We start from the raw sequence: 25,725 nt of genomic DNA on the forward strand, positions 1-25,725 counted from the left end.
AAAAAAGAATTTCAGGACACTGACAGCAAAGTATTAAACAAAGCATGAGACCCTTCTAAATGTGGAATGTGATGTGTCTGCCCGGGTTGCTCCTCCACAAAACTGGCCCTGGCAGGGGCAAATGGGGAGTTGGGAGAGTGAGAGAACCAGGGCAGCTGGATTGCACAACCTCAGGGGTGGGGCCAGTGCCAGGTACTATGTAGATAGTGCCTTCTGGAACTGTTCAAGCTGGTGACCCTGAAAAAACATTCTTCTAATTTAGGCCATTGTATAAAAGCAGAGGCCAAGTATATTTACCCTCAAACTTCACGTGGTCTTTCAGCCACAGACTTGGTCTGAGCAAATGACCACTGAGGTTTCACCATAGGCTGGGTACATGAGGGTGTCTAGGCTGGCATGTTGCTGAGGTTTTTACAGTGGCTTAGAAACATAGCTTTTTTTCTAGGTGTTTCTCAAACCTTAGGGTAGGAGTGGAGATGGGAGGCGGACCTAAGTATGTGATAAGAAGACTAGAGGAATCAGTGTTTCTACTGTGTCTGTGCCCCATCCCTGTGGGTCTGTTTTCTACTCCCCACACCACTCCTCCTTGTCACTGGAAAGTCATGGAATTCTGGAATCTCAGGGTTGATGGTGACTGTGAAGCAGAGTGCCGTGCACTGGTATCCATCTCTGGGAGAGAAATACCATGCACCATGCACCTGGGTTGGGTTGCCAATTCCAGGGCAGGACTCTAAACACCTCGGCAGTCTCTACTAAGATTCCTAGACCTGGCACTTCCCAGCTCTGGTCGGAGGCATTTTACAATCCTAGCTGCCAGACAGAGTATGAGTCTGGTGAGATGGAACGCTTGTGCAAGTCAGGCAAAGAAACTTTAATCTTCACAGATAGGCAGTAAGAATCAACAGGAACCTAGGATCCATGTCAGCCAGCTCCCAAGGTAGAGGAAGCTGCTCAGGTGGACAAAGTCCCATCTGCGTGTGCTCCACTTTGCATGGCAGCTGAGGGACCCCAAAAATACTCTGCATTAGGTTTTGTACACCAGAGGTCACTGCAGTTTATCAGCACCCAGACATCCATCCTGGGTGCCTGTCCTCTGTTCTATTCCCTTTCCATCCTTTCTCTGACTTTTGTGATGATTATTTCTTTTGCGTTTTTTTCCATCAACATTTATTTTAAATTCCATGGCACACATGCAGGATGTGCAGGTTTGTTACATAGCTAAACATGTGCCATGGTGGTTTGCTGCACAGATCAGCCTATCACCTAGGTATTAAGCCCAGCATCCATGAGCTATTCTTTTTGATGTTCTCCCTCCCCCGGCTATTTCTTTGCTTTTCTTTACAATTTTGCCACCTAAATTTGCATCTCTAAATAATATAGATGATTTTACCTGTTTCGGTACTTAATATAAATAGAATTTTCTTTTTTTTTTTTTTTGGTCTTGCTTTTTTTTTTTGGTTCAACCTTATGTCTGAGAGATTCATGATGTGTGTTCTTACAAGTTGTAGTTTGTGGATTGTCAGTACTGAATATATCCCATTGTATGAATACACTACAATTTTATTTATCCATTCTACTGTTGATGGGCTTTGGGTTGTGTCTAGCTTTTCACTGTTGTGACCAATGTGACAACGAACATTCTTTGACATTCTGAAATACATGTGAGTAGGTTTCTAGAGTATATACCTGGGGTGGAGCTGCCGCGTTGGAGAATGTGCATATCATTAATTTAATAAGATACAACTATTTTTCAGAGTAGTTGTACATTTCCCTGATTGCTAAGGCATTAGTTATGTACATGACTGATTATATTGAGGGTTTTAAAATATACTTACTGGTCATTTGGATTTCCTCCTTCGCCCATTCAAGTCTATTGCCCACTGGGTTATTTGTCTACTCGAATTATGTATGCATTCTGGATACTAGTTCTTTGACAGTTACAGGTATTGCAAATATCTTCCCCAACTCTGCATCTTGCTTTTTACTTTTATTCAAACGAATTAGAATAAACATCTTAATATATGACTCATTGTGCTCCTGTGTGGGAGTTTCCATAGGGGAGATGCCAGAAAAGGGACATACTGTGTCGTGCACATTTTAAATGTCATTAGGCATTAACAATTTATTCTTCCCCTAGCAATGTATAAGTGTACACTTTCCTTCATATCCTTGCCACATTTATTATCTTCAGACGTTTTGGGTTTTTGGCAATTCAATAGGTGAAAAATATCTGAAGGTTATTTGAATTTGCATTTCCCTTATTAATTTTTCATTTAAACGTCTTTTGTGTGTGTGTGTGTGTGTTTTCTTTTATCAAGTCATTTCACCAGTGAAGATAAGAGTATTTACCTTCTGCATTTAATAGAATTGATGCAACTGGCTGAGCATGGTGGCTCATGCTTATAATCCCAGCACTTTGCGGGGCTGAAGCAGGGGGATAGCTTGAGCCCAAGAGTTTGAGACCAGCCTAGGCAGAATAGTGAGATTCCTTCACTACAAAAAATACAAGCTTCGCTGGGCATGGTAGCGCATGCCTGTAGGCCTAACTACTCGGAAGGCTGAGGTGGGAGGAGGATTTGAGCCCAGGAGTTCAAGGTTCCAGTGAGCTATGTTTGCATCATTGCACTCCAGCATGGGCAACAGAGCAAGACCCTGACCAACTCCCCACCCACCCCCGCCCCCCCCAAAAAATCAATGCAACCTGTGATCACTTTATTTGGGCAACTTCCCCAAATTCTTGACTCAGCGAATTTGTTGCAGGGCTTTCTTTTTAAAGCTCTTATTGGTTCACATACTAGAACAATCTCAGGGGATATCTGGTTAGGTATTGATTGCTACAGAGCCAAACTATGTCACCAGAACCCATTTATATGTTTCCATTTCTTGACTCTGTTTCCTTGGCCATGATATCCTTCTCAGTCTCATAATACCCAAGCAGCAGGGGCTTCAGCCTCAGTTCTTTTCCCAGGATTCCTAGTTAAACTTCTTCTGCCTCATTGGCTCTAATGAAGTCACTTGCCCATCTCTGAACTAATCATGGTGGCCAAGGGGATGAGACGTGCTGATTGGTTGAGGCCTAGGTCACATGTTCTATCCTGAGCTGGGAGTGGATCTTCACCAGAAGTACGTTTTTTTTTTTTTTTTTTGAGACGGAGTCTCGCTCTGTCGCCCAGGCTGGAGTGCAGTGGCCGGATCTCAGCTCACTGCAAGCTCCGCCTCCCGGGTTTACGCCATTCTCCTGCCTCAACCTCCTGAGTCGCTGGGACTACAGGCGCCCCCACCTCACCCGGCTAGTTTTTTGTATTTTTCAGTAGAGACGGGGTTTCACCGTGTTAGCCAGGATGGTCTCGATCTCCTGACCTCGTGATCCGCCCGTCTCGGCCTCCCAAAGTGCTGGGATTACAGGCTTGAGCCACCGCGTCCGGCCCAGAAGTACATTTGAAAGTCGGGGAGGGGTAGCCGCTGGGATGAGACAGGAAATAACTTGTCCATACTGCGAATTACTGTTCAGTTAATGATATTTTCTATTGGGATGTCAGATTTTTCGTTACTAGTTTGTCGTATAAGCCTATTACTATATAGATTTTTCTGTGTCTAATCTAAATTTCTTTTAATAATCTATGGGTTTACACCTAATAAGAATGTCCTCCAGAAAAGATGACCTGCCAACTTTTAAAGCAATCATTTTGGGGCTTGTAAGTATTTAGTATTGGAAGTCTCTGGCTCTTGCTCTCTTTTGGGAATTGTTTTTCCTACTGTGATATATGTAAATATTTATAAATTTAAATTTAAAATTTTAAAAATATACCAGGATGTGAAAGAAACATTATTAAACATAGGTGTTTTGCTGTGAATGTTTCTTGGAATAGGTAGGACTTTGTATGATAGGTTTTTGTCTTTCGGTCAGCTTGGGAACGTTGTGTTCTTTTTTAATTGAATGATATGTTTTCAATTGATACTACCAAAAGAAACATTATTGGAGTATTGTTTACATGCAATAAAGTGAACCATTTTAATTATACATTTCTGAGTTGTAATGATTTTATTTACCTGTGCAACCATCACCACATTCAAGATATGGACCACTCCATTACCCGGTAACTTCCTTCTGTCCTATCTCAGTCACCCAATACCTCCCTTCACCTTAGGCAACCATGAATGGTTTCTGTAGCTGGACAATAGAATTGTCTTTTCTAGAGTTTCATCTGAATGGAATCATACAATTATGAATGAAAAGCACACAGGTATACTGTTTCGTGTCTGGCCTCTTCAGCTCAGCATTATGTCTCTTCAGATCCTTTCATGTTGTTGCATGTACCAATATTTCATTCCTTTTTATTTCTGAGTAGCATTTCACTGTATATATATATCATCATTTCCTTATGCATTTATTTATTGATGGACACGTGGAAAGTTTCCAGTTGTCGGCTATTATGAATAAAGTTGCTATGATTATTTGAGTGCAAGTGTTTCTGAGGCTTCATTTTTCTTGGGTAAATAGTTAAAAGTGGGATTGCTGAGTTGTGTGGTAGGTGTATGTATGACTTCATAAGAAACAGTCGAACTGTTTTCAAAGCGGTTACACAATTTTACGATCCTAACAGCAAAACATTAGAGCTCTGGCTGCTCTGTATTTCTGCTAAGACTTGCTATTTTTGGTCTTTTACATTTCAGCCATCCTAACAGGTGTGTAGGAGAATATCATTGGGTTTTAATTTGTATTCCTCTTATGACTGATGAGGATCTTTTCATGTGCTTATTGATCATATGCCTGTCTTCTTTTATAAGGTGTCCTTTCAAATCTTCTGCACACTTTTATTGGGTTGTTTGTCTTCTTATATTTGAGTAGTGAGTTCTTTACATATTCTGGATACAAGTGCTATGTCAGATAGTTATGTTTGTCTTTACTTCTGGTATGGAGCATCCTTTGTTTCATTTTTTAAAAACAGTATCTTTCATGGAGCAAAAGATGTAAATTTTGATTAAGTCAATTTTAGCAAACGTTTTGTGGTTTGTACCCCTTGTGTCCTGTCTAAGAATTCTTTGTCTACCAAAAGGTGTGAGGATTTGTTTCTATGTTTTTTTAAAAAAATGAAACAGTTTCAGTTTGTAGGTTTGGGTGGAAAGGGGTCTTTAGACCTCTTAGTCTTTGTTTAGGTCTTTGTTTATGTCTCTGAGATTGTCAGAGGTTAATACAATCATTCAGGTCAGGCTTTTGGATGCCTTTTTCTATCTCTGAATTTTTCTAGGGTGACCTCACTGACACCCATGGCTTAAACCACCACGTATGCTGATGGCTCCAAGTTTATCTGTACGGCCCAGACCCCTCTTCATCTCCAGACCCTGGAAGCTGATGCCTTGGGCAGCTCCTCCTGTTTCCCAGGCACCAGGAATGTGAGCTTCTCCCTCCCCACAGTCCTGCTCTCCCCAGCGCTCCCATGTCACTGAAGGCACCATCATCTTCCAAGATACATGGGCCTCCCCAGGGTCTAGGAGTCATAGACGTGGGACTAGAAATTAGATGACATTGCTGCCTAAATAAAACACCACTACATGGAGATAGAACAGGGGAGCCCCTTGAATGTGGCAAGAGCACCCTCCCAGGCATGTTCCACCCTCATCTCGTGCTCATCAGGAGGGACACAGTTTTAAGTGGGTTGGAGGAATAGTTCAGAGGCTGAGATATTACACCCACAACTGAGAATCCCTTTCTAGTGCTCTGTGTCCTCACAAATCCCCAGAAATCATCCTCCCCTGGAGAGTTCCCAAAGCCCTTACAGACCCGCCCTCTCTGTGCTGTCCTGCCTGTGCCCCCTGGTGGACACCTCCATTCACTGCCTGCCCCGTGGGTTCTGTCCAAAGGTGGAATCTCTTATCAATGTGGATTTCTTTTTTTTTTTTTTTTTTTTTTTTTTTTTGAGACGGAGTCTCGCTCTGCCGCCCAGGCTGGAGTGCAGTGGCCGGATCTCAGCTCACTGCAAGCTCCGCCTCCCGGGTTCACGCCATTCTCCTGCCTCAGCCTCCCGAGTAGCTGGGATTACAGGCGCCCGCCACCGCGCCCGGCTAGTTTTTTGTATTTTTTAGTAGAGACGGGGTTTCACCGTGTTAGCCAGGATGGTCTCGATCTCCTGACCTCGTGATCCACCCGTCTCGGCCTCCCAAAGTGGATTCTAATGGGGGTAACTTCCTGCCTAAGGGAAGCCTCAGCCTCATCAGCAATGGCAGACACAGCCAGATATGTAGACATAGAGGAAGTGAGACAGAAAGTGTGGCCAGCCCAGAGAGCCTGCCCATATCATCCTAGGGCGACCAGGACAAGGAGGCCTCAGCAATCTTGCCAAGCAGATGTAGGAGTGACTTTCTCGAGCCTCATGGGCATGAGACCGTTGTGAGTGCTCAGGGTCTCTCCCTTAGAAAGGCACACATTTAATTCTCCGTTTTGAAATGTGAACTAGGACCCCCACAAATTATGCAGCCCCCACAAATTATTCTGTTCTGAAGGAATCATTCTTATCAGAAATTGGTGCTGGATTGACTTGGAGAAAAGCCTGACCATAACCTTCAGGATGAAATAAAGGCCTGAATGAATGGACACTTGAGTCTCTAAGCAGACTTGCGGAAGATAGGAGCCTTCGGCATTCAGAAGAGGAATGCAGACTGTGCAAGATCTGAGGCCAGGATCCAGCCTCCCAGGTTCAGGGAGCTCCCTGAACCCACTGTGGGTCCTTGCTAAAGTTGTCTTGCCCATGTGTGCTTTAGACAGCAGCACCTTTATTTCATGGGATAGATGAGAATTCTCAACAGAGCCTTTGCAAGAATCTGATCATCACATCTTGAGCTCAGCCTCCCTGTAGCTTTTTTTTTATGTTGACAGCCACTTCATAGAGAGTCCTCTGTGATCCTTACGAGAAATATCCTTGTGCAAAAAAAAAGGCCAAAACCACATAGTGAGCCTCCCCACTCCCTGTTTCAAGAAAGCTGGCTTAGCAATGTTGTCTGTTTTTTTTATGTATTGTGTTACCCATACGTGGGAAGAAAGAATTTTAAGAGTTAGCAAATAGGGTCACATCCAGCAGAGAACATGTGGTTGGGGACTAGGGCAATGGTGACTCTTCAGACCCCAGCTGCAGCCTGATAAACGTGGTTAACAGAGAAGGAGGAGGCAGTGACATGAAATGGGTGTTCACAGCCTTGTGTTGGGAATTGAATGAGAAACAAGAGCTTGAACTTGGATGTTCCCCAGAGTGAGCGCAGGGTCAGATGAGTTTTTCAAGATAGGAGTGATCGGTCTTTCCCAGGGTGGGGCCCATAATGAAAGGCAATGATAGATTAACGAACAGGTAATAAGTAACTGGAGGAGGGCACTCTGTCTTCAGTTACATGACGATTTGCTAGGTGGCTCATGACAAGGTAATTAAGACGAAGGAAACAAATGTAGCAGGCACAGCATGGGGTGGACAGTCAGCTGTTGATAGCCTCTGCTGAGATGGCCACAGGACTCCAGGTTTCCCTGCCGCAGCTGGCCACAGGACTGCTGCTCCTCCTCAGTGTCCAGCCCTGGGCTGAGAGTGGGAAGGTGCTGGTGGTGCCCACTGATGGCAGCCACTGGCTCAGCATGCGGGAGGCCGTGCGGGAGCTCCATGCCAGAGGCCATCAGGTGGTGGTCCTCACCCCAGAGGTGAATATGCACATCAAAGAAGATAACTTTTTCACCCTGACAACTTATGCTGTTCCGTGGACCCAGGATGAATTTGATCACTTTTTGCTGGGACACAGTCAATCGTTCTTCGAAACAGAACATCTTCTGATGAGATTTTCTAGAAGTATGGCAATTATGAACAATATATCTTTGATTATACATAGGTCTTGTGTGGAGCTACTGCATAATGAGGCCCTGATCAGGCACCTGAATGCTACTTCCTTTGATGTGGTTTTAACAGATCCCTTTCACCTCTGCGGGGCGGTGCTGGCTAAGTACCTATCGATTCCTACTGTGTTTTTTTTGAGGAACATTCTATGTGACTTAGACTTTAAGGGCACACAGTGTCCAAATCCTTACTCCTATATTCCTAAGTTTCTAACGACCAATTCAGACCACATGACATTCCTGCAAAGGGTCAAGAATATGCTCTACCCTCTGGCCCTGTCCTACATTTGCGATACTGTTTCTGTTCCTTATGCAAGCCTTGCCTCTGAGCTTTTTCAGAGAGAGGTGTCAGTGGTGGATCTTCTCAGCCATGCATCCGTGTGGCTGTTCCGATCAGACTTTGTGATGGACTACCCCAGGCCAATCATGCCCAACATGGTCTTCATTGGAGGCATCAACTGTGCCAACAGGAAGCCACTATCTCAGGTCTGTATTGGTGCCTTCATCCAATCAATGTTCCAAGCAAAACACTTTTAAAAAAATGTATTTACTTACGAGCATCTTCGTATCTACTTATCTTTCCAAAGATTTCATTTCTGCTTCTCATTATTGTAATAGTCTTCAGTAAGATAAACTTTTAAAGGATCAGTGGTAGTGCAGTTCAGGCTTTCAATGACCACTGAGAGGAAGAAGAGGCAGGGACGAGGATGTCAAAGGATGGTCAAGGAGTGATGTGACTCACAGAGACTGTTCATTTGTAAAGGCGTCGTCTTCGTGGTTGTGGATGTGCCTCATCTGGGCAGGAGCAGGGACACTACATTGAGAACTAATCCATCCAAATCTTGCTGCAAGGTTTTCAGTAGAAACGATGAAGGAATAGCAGTTTACAACTGCTGACGTGATAATTTTTAGTGTCCCGTCTTGCAAAAGACAGAGAGCTGACCACAGGAGACGTAAGCACTCAGAGGAAGTAGAAGTTTCAAAGAGGTTGACTCAGTTCAGTGGAATTGGGTCAATGTAGGTACAATGAATGTCTGTGATCAGAAAATGAAACACAGAGTTCAGTTTCCAGAGAGGGAATTTTGGATTATAATAGGAGAATGTTTCTTGTGAAGACGCTACTTAAAAAAAATTCTTAATAGGTTAACTTCATGATCTAATGGAGAATTGTCCAATAGAAAGATCATGTAAACCACATACGTAATTTAAACTTTTCTAGTGGGCATGTTAGAAACCAGAAAAAAAGACGCCACCGAAATTAATTTGAATAATGCATTTTATTTAACCAGATGTATCCCAAATATTATCCTTTCAACATGTGTTCAATATTAAATTAATATTATATATAGGTTTTTTGTTGTTAAGTCTTCAAAATCTAGCATATATTTGCCACTTACAGCATATCTCCATTTGGAATAGCCACATTTCAAGTGCTCAATAGTCATATGTAGTTAGTGACCACAATATGGTCAATGTTTATAAATGTTCCATGGACAAAACTAAAATTCTGTCTTTTCAATTTTTCTATCTTTTTTTTTTTCTTTTGAGATAGGGTCTCACTCTGTCACCCAGTCTGGAGTGCAGTGGTGGGATCTCAGCTCATTGCAATCTCTACCTCCCAGGTTCAACCGATTCTTCTGCCTCAGCCTCCCAAGTACCTGGAACTACAGGTGCATGGGACCACATCCAGCTAATTTTTTTTTTTTTTGTATTTTTTATGGAGATGGAGTTTTATCATGTTGGCCAGGCTGATCTCGAATGCCTGATCTCAAGTGATTCACTCTCCTCGGCCTCCCAAAGTGCTGGGATTACAGGCATCAGCCACCACACCTAGGCAATTTTTCTATCTTTTAAAAGACCCGCTACTGAATCTGCCCAATTCTGTGAAGGAGGTCTTAAAAAAAATCCCCATATATAACAAATTCTACTCAAGTTACAGTTTGGTTCTTAGTTTTTGCTTTATACATAGTGATTAGATTGGTGAATATAGGTTTGAGACTTGTATTTTCTTCACGTAGTTTGCTGTTATCATTAAATAATAATCCTCAAAATACATTTTATCTGATATCAGTATTGCTACTCCTATGTTATTTTTTGAATCCCCATCTCTTTTAATTTGAAAATAATTTGTGTGCAAGTGGGTGGCTCACTCCTGTGATTTCCACCCTTTGGGAGACCGAGGAGGATTGTTTGAGCCCAGGAGTCTGAGAGCAGCCTGGGCAACATGCTGAGACTCCATCTCTACAAAAAAATAAAAAAATTATCCAGTTGTGTTGGCGCACACTTGTGGTCCCAGCTACTCAGGAGGCCGAGGCAGGAGGATCACTTGATCCCAGGAGGTGGAGGCTGCAGGAGGTGAAGGTATGCCATGTTCACTCCACCTCACTCCAGCCTGGGTGACAGAGCGAGGCCCCATCTCAAAAAAAAAAAAATAAAAATTTATTTGGAATGTGAAAATCTTGTTTTAAAGTTTAGAAAACATTTTTATAAATTCCAATATGAAAAGCTGGGTACAGTGGCATGTGCCTGTGGTCCCAGCAACTTGGGAGGCTCAGGTGAGAGGATCATTGAGCTCAGGAGTTTCAGCTCCTGTGGTTTGTTGATTGACTGATTGATTGAAAACATAAGAAAACCCAAAATGACTTTAATCTGATAATTTCTTTTGATGTCAGCATTCTGATTCTTCCATAATTGTATTCTTTCCATTCAGTGTAAGCTCATTCCTTTAACAGAAATTTCCTTTTTCCTTCTTAATTTTGGAATTCCATGGCACTTTTCCATTTCCATGGAGACGCAGTGCAGCATCCTCAAATCTCCAATTCTTACATCTGTCTCTTTCACTTGTAAGAGCCCTTGTGATTATATTGTCCCACCCAGACATGCAGGATAATCTCCCCATGTCAAAACCCTTAATTAAATCACATCTGTAAAGTTTCTTCCACCTGTAATGGAACATATTCCCAGGTTTGAGCAACTACAGTGTAGATACTTTTGCGGGGCTGTGATTCTGCCTACCGCAGACACTAAGCTTAAAGTGAAACCCACATCTTATTCAAAGCTTGGAGGTTTTCCTCTATTTGGCCATTTAAATTTAATTTTTGTTCCTGTCCTCCATAGTCTTCTATTCTCCAGGCTTCAGAGCTATCAGCTTACCATTCAATTATCTCCTTTTCTCCTTATCTTCCTTTTTTTTATTTTTAAAAAACAATACTTTCAAAGAGCAAAAATTTTAGAATTTGATGAGGTTTATTCTAGTGAAGTTTTTATCGTTTGTACTTTTTGTACCCTAAGGATGCTTTGTCTACCTCAAGATATAGTTTTTTTGTTCTCTTAAAAACATTAAAGGATTCCAGTTTGTATGTTTAGCTCTGTGAGATTGGCAGAGGGGAACTGGATCACTCAGGTCAGGTTTTCGGGATGCCTTTTTCTGTCTCTGGACTTTGCTGGGGTGACCTCACTGACACCCATGGCTTCAACTACCACATATGCTGATGGCTCCAAGTCTATCTGTGCAGCCCGGACCCCTCTTCATCTCCAGACCCTGGAAGCTGATGCCCTGGGCAGCTCCTCCTATTTCCCAGGCACCAGGAATGTGAGATTCTCCCTCCCCACAGTGCCCCTCTCCTCAGGGTCCCCATGTCTCTGAAGGCACCACCATCTTCCAAGATACAAGGGCCTCCCCAGGGTCTAGGAGTGCCAGACATGTAACTAGAAATGAGATGGCATCACTGTCTAAATAAAACACCACTAGATGGAGATAGAACAGGGGAGCCCCTTGAATGTGGCAAGAGCACCCTCCCAGGCATGTTCCACCCTCATCCCGGGCTCATCAGGAGGGTGCTTAGGAGGCACACAGTTTTAAGGGGGTTGGAGGAATAGTTCAGAGGCTGAGATGTTGCACCCACAGCTGAGAATCCCTTTCTAGTGCTCTGTGTCCTCACAAATCCCCAGAAATCATCCTCCCCTGGAGAGTTCCCAAAGCCCTTGCAGACCTGCCTTGTCTGTGCTGTCCTGCCTGTGCCCCCTGGTGGACACCTCCATTCACTGCCTGTCCCGTGGGTTCTGTCCAAAGGTGGAATCTGTTATCAATGTGGATTTATAATGGGGGTAACTTCCTCCCTAAGGGAAGCCTCAGTCTCACCAGCAATGGCAGACACAGCCAGGCATGTAGACACAGAGGAAGTGAGACAGAAAGTGTGCACAGCCCAGAGAGCCTGCCTACATCATCCTGTGGTGACCAGGACAAGAAGGCCTCAGCAATCTTGCCAAGCAGATGTAGGAGTGACTTTCTCGAGCCTCATGGGCTTGAGACTGTTGTGAGCGCTCAGGGTCTCTCCCTTAGAAAGGCGCACATTTAATTCTCCGTTTTGAAATGTGAACTAGGACCCCCACAAATTATGCAGCCCCCACAAATTATTCTGTTCTGAAGGAACCATTCTTATCAGAAATTGGTGCTGGATTGACTTGGAGAAAAGCCTGACCATAACCTTCAGGATGAAATAAAAGCCTGGGTGAATGGACACTTTAGCAGACTTGCGGAAGATTGGGGCCTTCGGCATTCAGAAGAGGAATGCAGACTGTGCAAGATCTGAGGCCAGGATCCAGCCTCCCAGGTTCAGGGAGCTCCCTGGGTCCTTGCTAAAGTTGTCTTGCCCATGGGTGCTTTAGACAGCAGCACCTTTATTTCATGGGATAGATGGAGAATTCTCAACAGAGCCTTCACAAGAATCTGATCATCACATCTTGAGCTCAGCCTCCCTGTAGCTTTTTTTTATGGTGCCAGCCACTTCGTAGAGAGTCCTCTGTGATCCTTACAAGAAATATCCTTTTGCAAAAAAAGACCAAAACCACATAGTGAGCCTCCCCACTCCCTGTTTCAAGAAAGCTGGCTTAGCAATGTTGTCTGTTTCTTGGATGTGCTGTGTTACCCATACGTGGGAAGAAAGAGTTTTAAGAGTTAGCAAATAGGGTCACATCCAGCAGAGAACATGTGGTTGGGGACTAGGGCAATGGTGACTCCTCAGACCTCAGCTCTAGCCTGATAAACGTGGTTAACAGAGAAGTAGGAGGCAGTGACATGAAATGGGTGTTCACAGCCTTGTGTTGGGAATTGAATGAGAAACAAGAGCTTGAACTTGGATGTTCCCCAGAGTGAGCGCAGGGTCAGATGAGTTTTTCAAGATAGGGGTGATTGGTCTTTCCCAGGGTGGGGCCATAATGAAAGGCAATGATAGATTAAACGGTAATAAGTTACTAGAGGAGGGCACCCTGTCTTCAGTTACATGATGATTTGCTAGGTGGCTCATGACAAGGTAATTAAGACGAAGGAAACAAAGGTAGGAGGCACAGCCTGGGCTGGACAGCCAGCTGCTGATAGCTTCTGCTGAGATGGCCACAGGACTCCAGGTGTCCTTGCCGCAGCTGGCCACAGGACTGCTGCCCCTCCTCAGTGTCCAGCCCTGGGCTGAGAGTGGGAAGATGCTGGTGGTGCCCGCTGATGGCAGCCACTGGCTCAGCATGCGGGAGGCCGTGCGGGAGATCCATGCCAGAGGCCACCAGGCGGTGGTCCTCACCCCGGAGGTGAATATGCACATCAAAGAAGAGAACTTTTTCACCCTGACAACCTATGCCATTTCATGGACCCAGGGCGAATATGATCACCTTTTGCTGGGACACACTCAATTGTTCTTCGAAACAGAACATCTTCTGATGAGATTTTCTAGAAGTATAGCAGTTATGAACAATATGTCTTTGATTATACATAGGTCTTGTGTGGAGCTACTGCATAATGAGGCCCTGATCAGGCACCTGAATGCTACTTCCTTTGATGTGGTCTTAACAGACCCCTTTTACCTCTGCGGGGCGGTGCTGGCTAAGTATCTGTCGATTCCTGCTGTGTTTTTTTTTGAGGAACATTCCATGTGACTTAGACTTTAAGGGCACACAGTGTCCAAATCCTTACTCCTATATTCCTAAGTTCCTAACGACCAATTCAGACCACATGACATTCCTGCAAAGGGTCAAGAACATGCTCTATCCTCTGGCCCTGTCCTACATTTGCGATACTGTTTCTGTTCCTTATGCAAGCCTTGCCTCTGAGCTTTTTCAGAGAGAGGTGTCAGTGGTGGATCTTCTCAGCCATGCATCCGTGTGGCTGTTCCGATCGGACTTTGTGATGGACTACCCCAGGCCGATCATGCCCAACATGGTCTTCATTGGAGGCATCAACTGTGCCAACAGGAAGCCACTATCTCAGGTCTGTATGGTGCGTTCATCCAATCAATGTTCCAGGCAAAACACTTTTTAAAAAATGTATTTACTTACGAGCATCTTCGTATCTACTTATCTTTCCAAAGATTTCATTTCTGCTTCTCATTGTTGTAATAGTCTTCAGTGAGATAAACTTTTAAAGGATCAGTGGTAGTGCAGTTCAGGCTTTCAATGACCACTGAGAGGAAGAAGAGGCAGGGACGAGGATCTGTCAAAGGATGGTCAAGGAGTGATGTGACTCACAGAGACTGTTCATTTGTAAAGGCGTCGTCTTCGTGGTTGTGGATGTGCCTCATCTGGGCAGGAGCAGGGATACTACATTGAGAACTAATCCATCCAAATCTTGCTGCAAGGTTTTCAGTAGAAACGATGAGGGAATAGCAATGTACAATTGTTGACGTGATAATTTTTAGTGGTCCCGTCTTGCAAAAGACAGAGAGGTGACCACAGGAGACGTAAGTACTCAGAGGAAGTAGAAGTTTCAAAGAGGTTGACTCAGTTCAGTTGAATTGGGTCAATGCAGGTGCAATGGATGTCTGTGATCAGAGAATGAAACACAGAGTTCAGTTTCCAGAGAGGGAATTTTGGATTATAATAGGAGAATGTTTCTTGTGAAGACGCTACTTAAAAAAAATTCTTAATAGGTTAACTTCATGGTCTAATAGAGAATTGTCCAATAGAAAGATCATGTAAACCACATACGTAATTTAAACTTTTCTAGTGGGCATGTTAGAAACCAGAAAAAAAGAAGCCACCGAAATTAATTTGAATAATGCATTTTATTTAACCAGATGTATCCCAAATATTATCCTTTCAACATGTGTTCAATATTAAATTAATATTATATATAGTTTTTTTGTTGTTAAGTCTTCAAAATCTAGCATATATTTGCCACTTACAGCATATCTCCATTTGGAATAGCCACATTTCAAGTGCTCAATAGTCATATGTAGTTAGTGACCACAATATGGTCAATGTTTATAAATGTTCCGTGGACAAAACTAAAATTCAGTCTTTTCAATTTTTCTATCTTTTTTTGTTTTTCTTTTGAGTTGGGGTCTCACTCTGTCACCCAGTCTGGAGTGCAGTGGTGGGATCTCAGCTCATTGCAATCTCTACCTCCCAAGTTCAACCGATTCTTCTGCCTCAGCCTCCCAAGTAGCTGGAACTACAGGTGCATGGCACCACGTCCAGCTAATTTTTTTTTTTTGTATTTTTTATGGAGATGGAGTTTCATCAGGTTGGCCAGGCTGATCTCCAATGCCTGATCTCAAGTGATTCATTCGCCTCAGCCTCCCAAAATGCTGGGATTTCAGGCATCAGCCACCACATCTAGGCAATTTTTCTATCTTTTAAAAGACCCGCTACTGAATCTGCCCAATTCTGTGAAGGAGGTCTTAAAAAAAATCCCCATATATAACAAATTCTACTCAAGTTACAGTTTGGTTCTTAAATAGTTTTTGCTTTATACATAGTGATTAGATTGGTGAATATAGGTTTGAGACTTGTATTTTCTTCACATAGTTTGCTGTTATCATTAAATAATAATCCTTAAAATACATTTTCTCTGATACCAGTATTGCTATTCCTATGTTATTTTTTGAATCCCCATCTCTTTTAATTTGAAAATAATTTGTGTGCAAGTGGGTGGCTCACTCCTGTGATTTCCACCCTTTGGGAGACCGAGGGAGGGGGATTTCTTGAGCCCAGGAGTCTGAGAGCAGCCTGGGCAACATGCTGAGACTCCATCTCTACAAAAAAATAAAAAAATTATCCAGTTGTGTTGGCGCACATTTGTGGTCCCAGCTACTCGGGAGGCCGAGGCAGGAGGATCACTTGATCCCAGGAGGTGGAGGCTGCAGGAGGTGAAGGTATGCCATGTTCACTCCACCTCACTCCAGCCTGGGTGACAGAGCGAGGCCCCATCTCAAAAAAAAAATAAAAATTTATTTGGAATGTGAAAATCTTGTTTTAAAGTTTAGAAAACATTTTTTAAAATTCCAATATGAAAAGCTGGGTGCAGCGGCATGTGCCTGTGGTCCCAGCAACTTGGGAGGCTCAGGTGAGAGGATCATTGAGCTCAGGAGTTTCAGCTCCTGTGGTTTGTTGATTGACTGATTGATTGAAAACACACGAAAACCCAAAATGACTTTAATCTGATAATTTCTTTTAATGTCAGCATTCTGATTCTGTACATAATTGTGTTCTTTCCATTGAGTGTAAGCTCAATCCTTTAACAGAAATTTCCTTTTTCCTTCTTAATTTTGGAATTCCACAGCACTTTTCCATTTCCATGGAGACGCAGTGCAGCATCTTCAAGTCTCCAACTCTTACATCTGTCTCTTTCACTTGTAAGAGCCCTTGTGATTATATTGTCCCACCAGACATCCAGGATAATCTCCCCATGTCAAAACCCTTACTTAAATCACATCTGTAAAGTTTCTTCCACCTGTAATGGAACATATTCCCAGGTTTGAGCAACTACAGTGTAGATACTTTTGCGGGGCTGTGATTCTGCCTACCGCAGACACTAAGCTTAAAGTGAAATCCACATCTTATTCAAAGCTTGGAGGTTTTCCTCTATTTGGCCATTTAAATTTAATTTTTGTTCCTGTCCTCCATAGTCTTCTATTCTCCAGGCTTCAGAGCTATCAGCTTACCATTCAATTATCTCCCTTTCTCCTTATCTTCCTTTTTTTTTTTTTATTTTTAAAAAACAATACTTTCAAAGAGCAAAAATTTTAGAATTTGATGAGGTTTATTCTAGTGAAGTTTTTATCGTTTGTACTTTTTGTACCCTAAGGATGCTTTGTCTACCTCAAGATATAGTTTTTATGTTCTCTTAAAAACATTAAAGGATTCCAGTTTGTATGTTTAGCTCTGTGAGATTGGCAGAGGGGAACTGGATCACTCAGGTCCGGCTTTTGGGATGCCTTTTTCTGTCTCTGGACTTTGCTGGGGTGACCTCACTGACACCCATGGCTTCAACCACCACATATGCTGATGGCTCCAAGTCTATCTGTGCAGCCCAGACCCCTCTTCATCTCCAGACCCTGGAAGCTGATGCCCTGGGCAGCTCCTCCTATTTCCCAGGCACCAGGAATGTGAGCTTCTCCCTCCCCACAGTCCTGCTCTCCCCAGCGCTCCCATGTCTCTGAAGGCACCACCATCTTCCAAGATACAAGGGCCTCCCCAGGGTCTAGGAGTGCCAGACATGTAACTAGAAATGAGATGGCATCACTGTCTAAATAAAACACCACTAGATGGAGATAGAACAGGGGAGCCCCTTGAATGTGGCAAGAGCACCCTCCCAGGCATGTTCTACCCTCATCCTGGGCTCATCAGGAGGGTGCTTAGGAGGCACACAGTTTTAAGGGGGTTGGAGGAATAGTTCAGAGGCTGAGATGTTGCACCCACAGCTGAGAATCCCTTTGTAGCGCTGTGTGTCCTCACAAATCCCCAGAAGTCGTCCTCCCCTGGGGAGTCATCAAGCCCTTACAGACCTGCCCTCTGTGTGCCATCCTGCATATGCCACCCTTGAGCTAGGTGTCCCTCTGATGGACACATCTATTCACTGCCTGTCCCATGGGTTCTGTCCAAAGGTGGAATCTGTTATTAATGTGGACTTCTAATGGGGGTAACTTCCTGCCTAAGGGAAGCCTCAGCCTCACCAGCAATGGCAGACACAGCCAGGCATGTAGACACAGAGGAAGTGCGATGGAAAGTGTGCCCAGCCCAGAGAGCCTGCCCACATCATCCTGGGGTGACCAGGACGAGGAAGCATCAGCAATCTTGCGAGCACACGAAGGAGTGACTTTCTGGAGCGGGACGAGCCTCATGGGCATGAGACCATTGTGAGTGCTCAGGGTCTCTCCCTTAGAAAGGCACACATTTAATTCTCCACCTTGAAATTTGACCTAGGGACCCCACAAATTCTGCAGCCCGTTCTGTTCTGGAGGAACCATTCTTATCAGAACTTGGTGCTGGATTGACTTGGAGAAAAGCCTGATCATAACCTTCAGGATGAAATAAAGGCCTGGGTGAATGGACACTTTAGTCTCTAAGCAGACTTGCAGAAGACTGGAGCCTTCAGCATTCAGAAGAGGAATTCAGACTGTGCAAGATCTGAGGACAGGCTCCAACTCCCCCTGGTCCCTTGGTGAGCAGGGAGCTCCCTGAACCCCTGTGGGTCCTTGCTAGGGTTGTCTTTCCCATGTGTGCTTTAGACAGCAGCACGTCTTATCCCATGGGATAGATGGAGAATTCTCAACAAAACCTTCCCAAGAATCCGATCATCACATCTTGAGCTCAGCCTTCCTGTAGCTTTTTAAAATATTGCCAGCCACTTCAGAGAGAGTCCTCTTTCATCCTTGCAAGAAACATCCTTGTGTGAAAAAAGACCAAGACCAGATAGCCAGCCTCCCCAGTCCCTGCTAGAGAAAGCTGGCTTAGCAATGTTGTACCTTTTTTGGATGTGCTGTGTTACTCATATATGAGAAGAAAGAGTTTTAAGAGTTAGCAAATAGGGTCACATCCAGCAGAGAACATTTGGTTGGGGACTAGGGCAGTGGTGGCTCCTCAGACCTCAGCTGCAGCCTGATAAACGTGGTTAACAGAGAAGTAGGAGGCAGTGACATGAAATGGGTGTTCACAGCCTTGTGTTGGGAATTGAATGAGAAACAAGAGCTTGAACTTGGATGTTCCCCAGAGTGAGCACAGGGTCAGATGAGTTTTTCAAGATAGGAGTGATCGGTCTTTCCCAGGGTGGGGCCCATAATGAAAGGCAATGATAGATTAACGAACAGGTAATAAGTAACTGGAGGAGGGCACTCTGTCTTCCAATTACATGATGATTTGCTAGGTGGCTCAGTGACAAGGTAATTAAGGTGAAGGAAACAAATGTAGCAGGCACAGCGTGGGGTGGACAGCCAGCTGCTGATGGCTTCTGCTGAGATGGCCACAGGACTCCAGGTTCCCCTGCCGCAGCTGGCCACAGGACTGCTGCTCCTCCTCAGTGTCCAGCCCTGGGCTGAGAGTGGGAAGGTGCTGGTGGTGCCCACTGATGGCAGCCACTGGCTCAGCATGCGGGAGGCCGTGCGGGAGCTCCATGCCAGAGGCCACCAGGCGGTGGTCCTCACCCCGGAGGTGAAAATGCACATCAAAGAAGAGAACTTTTTCACTCTGACAACCTATGCCATTCCATGGACCCAGGATGAATTTGATCGTCTTGTGCTGGGCCACACTCAATGGTTCTTTGAAACAGAACATCTTCTGAAGAGATATTCTAGAAGTATGGCAATTATGAACAATATGTCTTTGGTCTTTCATAGGTCTTGTGTGGAGCTACTGCATAATGAGGCCCTGATCAGGCACCTGAATGCTACTTCCTTTGATGTGCTGTTAACAGACCCGGTTAACCTCTGTGGGGCGGTGCTAGCTAAGTACCTGTCAATTCCTACTGTGTTTTTTTTGAGGAACATTCCATGTGACTTAGACTTTAAGGGCACACAGTGTCCAAATCCTTACTCCTATATTCCTAAGTTATTAACAACCAATTCAGATCACATGACATTCCTGCAAAGGGTCAAGAACATGCTCTACCCTCTGGCCCTGTCCTACATTTGCCATGCTGTTTCTGCCCCTTATGCAAGCCTTGCCTCTGAGCTTTTTGAGAGAGAGGTGTCGGTGGTGGATCTTCTCAGCCATGCATCCGTGTGGCTGTTCCGATCGGACTTTGTGATGGACTACCCCAGGCCGATCATGCCCAACATGATCTTCATTGGGGGCATCAACTGTGCCAACAGGAAGCCACTATCTCGGGTCTGTATTGGTGCCTTCATCTAATCAATGTTCCAGGCAAAACACTTTTTAAAAAATGTATTTACTTACAAGTGCTTCCATATCTACTTATCTTTCTAAAGATTTTATTTTTGCTTCTTTGTCGTAACAGTCTTCAGTGAGACAAACTGTTAAGTGGTCTCTAGTAGTGTATTTCAGGTTTTCAGTGGTCACTGAGAGGAAGAAGAGGTACGGATAAGGGTCTATCAAAGGATGGGCAAGGACTGCTGTGACTCACGGACACTGTTTGTAAAGGCACCGTCTTCATGGTTGTGCATGTCCTTCAGTTGGGGAGGAGCAGGGACACTACATTCGGAACTGATCCATCCTGGGGTTTTTGGCTTGCCTGATTTTCAGTAGAAAGATGATGCAACAGTAAATTATAATTGTTGGCATGATAATTTTTCGTGGTCCCATCTTGCCAAAGATAGAGAGGTGACCACCGGAGACCTAAGCACTCACAGGAAGTAGAAGTGTCAAAGAGGTTGACTCAGTTCAGTGGAAGTGGGACAGTGAAGGTGGGATGAATGTCTGTGATCAGAGAATGAAACATGGAGTTCAGTTTCCAGAGAAGGATCTGTGTTGACAGAAGTTTTTCTGACCAGGAGTTGGGGGTCTGGTGTATGATGTGGGGACATCGTAGAGTTGGGAAGGTACAGTGAAGGTTGCATGTCAAAAGGGCCTTCTTCTACTTGTAATGCTGAAATTATCAAGAGAGGGTGGAAGGGACTAGGGAGGAGATAAGACTATGAACCTATAAGCCCAGTGAAGCTGGGACCAGTGATGAATGGACATCTGTCCAAGAAGGAAAGGGTTTCTCTGGAGGGGCTGAGCACATCACCAAACCCACCCTATCCCACTCCAAGTTTCTATAGTGAGATCTATTCTTTTTCCAAAAATGTCAGAGGCAGCTTTCATTAACCCAGAGTATTTGGGTTTCATTGAGATAGTATTTTGGGAGCTGAGAAACCAAATTCAAACACCAATGAGTTTGGTTCTGAATCCATTGAGAGAGCCATGCTTTTTTTTTTTCTTGAGACTGAGTCTCACCCTGTAGCCCAGGCTGGAGGGCAGTGGCCCCATCTCAGCTCACTGCAGCCCCACCTCCCAGGTTTAAGAGATTCTCCTGCCTCAGCCTCCTGAGTGGCTGGGACTACAGGCACATGCCACCACTCCTGGCTTTTTTTTTTTTTTTTTTTTTTTTTACTAGAGACAAGGTTTTGCCATATTAGCCAGGCTGGTCTTGAACTCCTGACCTCAGGTGATCTGCCTGCCTCAGCCTCCCAAAGTGCTTGGATTACAGGTATGAGCCACCGTACCCAGAGAGGGAACCATCTTTCTTGTGAGAGAACTGAGCCCTTTTTTTGTCATATTCACTGAATTTATATGAACTTCCATGAGTTTAGGTCCTTTGTATTCTTATTTCTGTACTTCTTTTTATTAGTGTAGGTATTATTGCAAAGGACACTAAACTTTATTTTTGTTTTTGATCAAACCACAAGGTATTTGTTCTACTGGTTTTCTTTTCCCCTTGTGCAATGTAGTTACTGAGCTGTAAAAAATATATATGTTCTTTAGATTTGTAAAAATGTAGAAAATTAGGAAGACATTTGAATAGTGACTGTGACCCTTTTCTTCTGGTTTTTCACTATGAATATGTTCTTTAGACTGAACTGCACTGGCTCAAATCTTCCCTCTCATTTTTCTAGCTATGTGACCTAGGACAGGTACCCTAACCATTGTAGTTTTAATGTTGTTACAGAGAGCACCCAATAAATATTATCTGTTATCATTATTATTATTTTAGTTTTATTGCATTTATTTTAAGCTGAATTTATTCCAGAGCCAGAGGCATTTTTTTTCTTCAGTTTCTTCTGGGATATCTTTTTCTCCTGTGCAACCTCATCCTCAGGTTTAGGAACAATTTGTTCCTTATCAGTAAAAATCATCTTGATATGGCGGTGGGGGTCATGTAAGGGTTAATCTGATAATGAGCTCTGCAAGACCCATGGCTCATTTGGATGCTTTGTTTACTTGGATATGCTTAATGATGAGAGAATCTGCACCTAAACCCTGACATTCAGCATTATTCTTTGCATTTTGAAGCATGTGCATCTAAAATCCAGCACCCTATTTGGGTCACCGACCCTGTGTCCAGCCCCACTGTTCGGCCCTGGGCACGTTGCCAGCCCCTCCATTGCAACATCGAAATGGTACACACTGCTTCCGTAAAGTGACAACTTTCAGACACTTGGTGGCTCTTTGTATATGCATATACTTGATGGCCTGGGTAGTTTCACGAATGTCCTTTAAGTGAATGGGAAAACTGAAACCTCTTGATTTGCATAATTTTGTGGTGTTTCTGGGTCAAGTGAATAAAGAAGAATTTTCACAGATCACCTTAGGCCTCTTAGAGGAAGAACTGTCATCATCATTACTAGAGTTTAAAAGACTCCTGAAGAACAAGGTGTTTCACCTGGAGACCTTTGCCACGTTCATGCCAATTTACTGAGTGCATGAAAGATCATTTATACCAAAATCTTTATCATGTGTTATCTGTGATAGGCATGCCATTATCATTTTTATTACATTAATTTCCTTGTTATTTTGTCACCCTTACTTACTTGGTTTGGTTGACCCTCAGATTTGAAATTTTTCTGCAAATATCCAAGACCACAGTTGAAATCTTATGTTTTTTCTCCCTCTCTTTCTCCTTGATTTAGAGTTTATGATAGGTTGAATTATTTGATTGGTCTTCTCAAAGAAATAACTGTGGAATTTGTATATTCATTTTACTGTTTCATTTTCTGTTTCATTAATTGCAGCTTATTTTTGCCTTAATGATTTCATCCTAGTTTCTTTTGGTTAATTTGTAGCTGCTTTTGTAACTGCGTTAGAGGAATGTTACGTTTCTTTACATTTGATTTTCCTTAATGAAATATTGAGGGCTCTGAGTAGAACTTTTTCTAAGTCCCTTAGGTTTTGGTAAAAATTGCTGTTCTTTTCACTGCTTTTAGATAATTTAAATATCAGTTTTAAAATTTCACCTTTGATGCAGTGACTGTCCGTAATGAGTCTGTTTCCTAATTCTGATATCGTTAATAATTTTGTAGTCATCTCCCTCTTATTTTTTCTAGTTATTTTGGATTATAATAAGAATGTTTCTTGTGAAGAGACTACTTAAAAAAATTCTTAATAGGTTACCTTGACGGTCTAATACAGAATTGTCCAATAGAAATATAATGTAAGCCACATACATAATTTAAACTTTTCTGGTGGGCATGTTAGAAACCAGCAAAAAAGAAACCGCTGAAATTAATTTGAATAATGCATTTTATTTAGCCAGATGTATCCCAAATATTATCCTTTCAACATGTGTTCAATATGAGATTATGACTTAACTATTTGACATAGTTTTTTTCTTGTTAAGTCTTCAGAATCTAGCGTATGTCTGACACAGCATATCTCCATTTGGAATAGCCACATTTCAAGTGCTCCGTAGTCCTATGCAGTTAGTGACAACAATATGGTCAATGTTTATAAATGTTCCGTGGACACAACTACAATTCTATCTTTTCGATTTTTTTTTTTTTTTTTTTTTCGGACTGAGTCTCGCTCTGTCGCCCAGGTTGAAGTGCAGTGGCGCGATCTCAGCTCACTGCAAGCTCCGCCTCCCGGGTTCATGCCATTCTCCTGCCTCAGCCTCCCGAGTAGCTGGGCCTACAGGCGCCAGGATGGTCTCGATCTCCTGACCTCGTGATCCGCCCGTCTTGGCCTCCCAAAGTGCTGGGATTACAGGCTTGAGCCACCCCTCCCGGCCTTTTCTTCTTTTTTGAGAATGAGTCTCGCTCTGTTTCCCAGGCTGGAGTGCAGTGGTGGAATCTCGGCTCATTGCAACTTCTACCTCCCACGTTCAACTGATTCTCCTGCCTCAGCCTCCCAAGTAGCTGGGACTACAGGTGCACAGCACCATGCTCAGCTATTTTTTTAATTTTTAAAAATTTTTTGTGGAGATGGGCTTTCATCATGTTGGCCAGACTGGTCTCAAACTCCTGACCTCTAGTGATTCACTAGCCTCGACCTCCCAAAGTGCTGGGATTATAGGCGTGTGCCACCACACTGGGCCAATTTTTCTATCTTTTAAATGACGCTCTACTGATCCTGCCCAATTCTGGGAAGGATGTCTTTTAAAAAATCCCCTTACATAACAAATTCTGCTCCAGTTATATTTTGGTACTTGAATAGTTTTTGCTTTATACATAGTGATTAGATCGGTGCATGTAGGTTTGAGACTTGTATTTTCTTCACATAGTTTGCTGTTATCATTAAATAATAACCCTTAAAATCCGTTTTATCTGATACCAGTATTGCTACTCCTATGTTATTTTTTTAAATTCTCCATCTCTTTTCATTTAAAAATGATTTGTGTGCAGGTGGGTTGCTCATACCTGTAATTTCAACTCTTTGCAAGACTGAGGCAGGAGGATTGTTTGAACCCAGAAGTCTGAGAGCAGCCTGGGCAACATGCTGAGACTCCATCTCTACAGAAAACCAAAAAATTATCCAGTTGCGATGGCACATGCCGGTGGTCCCAGCCACTCAGTAGACTGAGGCAGGAGGATCACCTGATCTCAGGAGGTGGAAGCTGCAGTGTGCCATGTTCATGCCACCTCACTCCAGCCTGAGTGACAGAGCGAGGCCCCATTTCAAAAAAATAAAAATTTCTTTGGCATGTGGAATCTTTTTTTTTTTTTTTTTTTTTTTTTTGAGACGGAGTCTCGCTCTGTCGCCCAGCCCAGGCTGGAGTGCAGTGGCGCGATCTCGGCTCACTGCAAGCTCCGCCTCCCGGGTTCACGCCATTCTCCTGCCTCAGCCTCCCGAGTAGCTGGGACTACAGGCGCCCACAACCGCGCCCGGCTAATTTTTTTATATTTTTAGTAGAGACAGGGTTTCACCGTGGTCTCGATCTCCTGACCTTGTGATCCGCCCACTTCGGCCTCCCAAAGTGCTGGGATTACAGGCGTGAGCCACCGCGCCCGGCCTGCATGTGGAATCTTGTTTAAAAAGTTTAGAAAACATATTTTAAAACTCCAATATGAAAAGCTGGGTGCGGTGGCATGCGCCTGTGGTCCCAGCTACTTGGGAGGCTCAGGTGGGAGGATCACTGAGTTCAGGAGTTTCAGTACCTCTGTTTTTTATTTATTTATTTATTTATTTAAAACACAACAAAAACCAAAATTGCTTCAATCTCATAGTTTCTTTTGATGTCGGCATTCTGATTGTCTGTTCCTAATTTTGCTCTTTCTACTGAATGTAAGCTCCATGCCTTTAACAGAAATTTCCTTTCTCCTTATTCATTTTGGAATTTCATGGTACTTTTCCATTTTTAGGGAGATGCAGTGCAGCGTCTTCAAGTCTCCCACTCTTACACCTGTCTCTTTCACTTGTAAGAGCCCTTGTGATTACATCATCCCACCCAGACATCCAGGATGACCTCCCCAACTCAAACCCTTAATTTAATCAGATCTGTGAGGTCTCTTCCGTCTGTAACAGAACATATTCCAAGGTTTGAGGAATTACAATGTAGATACTTTTGCGGGGCTGTGATTCTGCCTACCGCAGACACTAAGCTTAAAGTGAAACCCACATCGTATTCAAAGCTAGGAGATTTTCCTCTATTTGGCCATTTAAATTTTTCTTCCTATCTTCCATAGAGTTCTATTCTCCAGCCTTCAGAGCTATCAGCTTAC

General features: G+C 43.5%; 1 protein-coding gene and 1 pseudogene across 6 annotated transcripts in view; both read left to right on the forward strand.

Annotated features, from left to right (window-relative positions):
- The window catches only part of UGT1A1 (UDP glucuronosyltransferase 1 family, polypeptide A1), a 136,669-nt gene that overhangs the window by 57,698 nt on the left and 53,246 nt on the right, over positions 1-25,725 (forward strand). Inside the window, exons 1-2 of one of the 6 annotated variants that reach the window (XM_077956044.1) lie at positions 7,441-8,353; positions 13,977-14,123. The exons of 3 other annotated variants lie outside the window; for them this stretch is intronic. In XM_077956044.1, the coding sequence (XP_077812170.1) occupies positions 7,487-8,353; positions 13,977-14,123 (1,014 nt within the window). In that variant the 5' untranslated portion in view covers positions 7,441-7,486. Of the gene's footprint in view, positions 1-7,440; positions 8,354-13,976; positions 14,124-19,040; positions 19,958-25,725 lie in introns of those variants that run through there. 2 more of the 6 variants (XM_077956046.1, XM_077956045.1) reach the window with 2 other exon arrangements.
- Positions 13,107-13,927, forward strand: LOC144333528 (UDP-glucuronosyltransferase 1A5 pseudogene; annotated as a pseudogene).

Source organism: Macaca mulatta, chromosome 12 (assembly GCF_049350105.2).
Source record: "Macaca mulatta isolate MMU2019108-1 chromosome 12, T2T-MMU8v2.0, whole genome shotgun sequence".
Lineage (NCBI taxonomy): Eukaryota > Metazoa > Chordata > Mammalia > Primates > Cercopithecidae > Macaca > Macaca mulatta.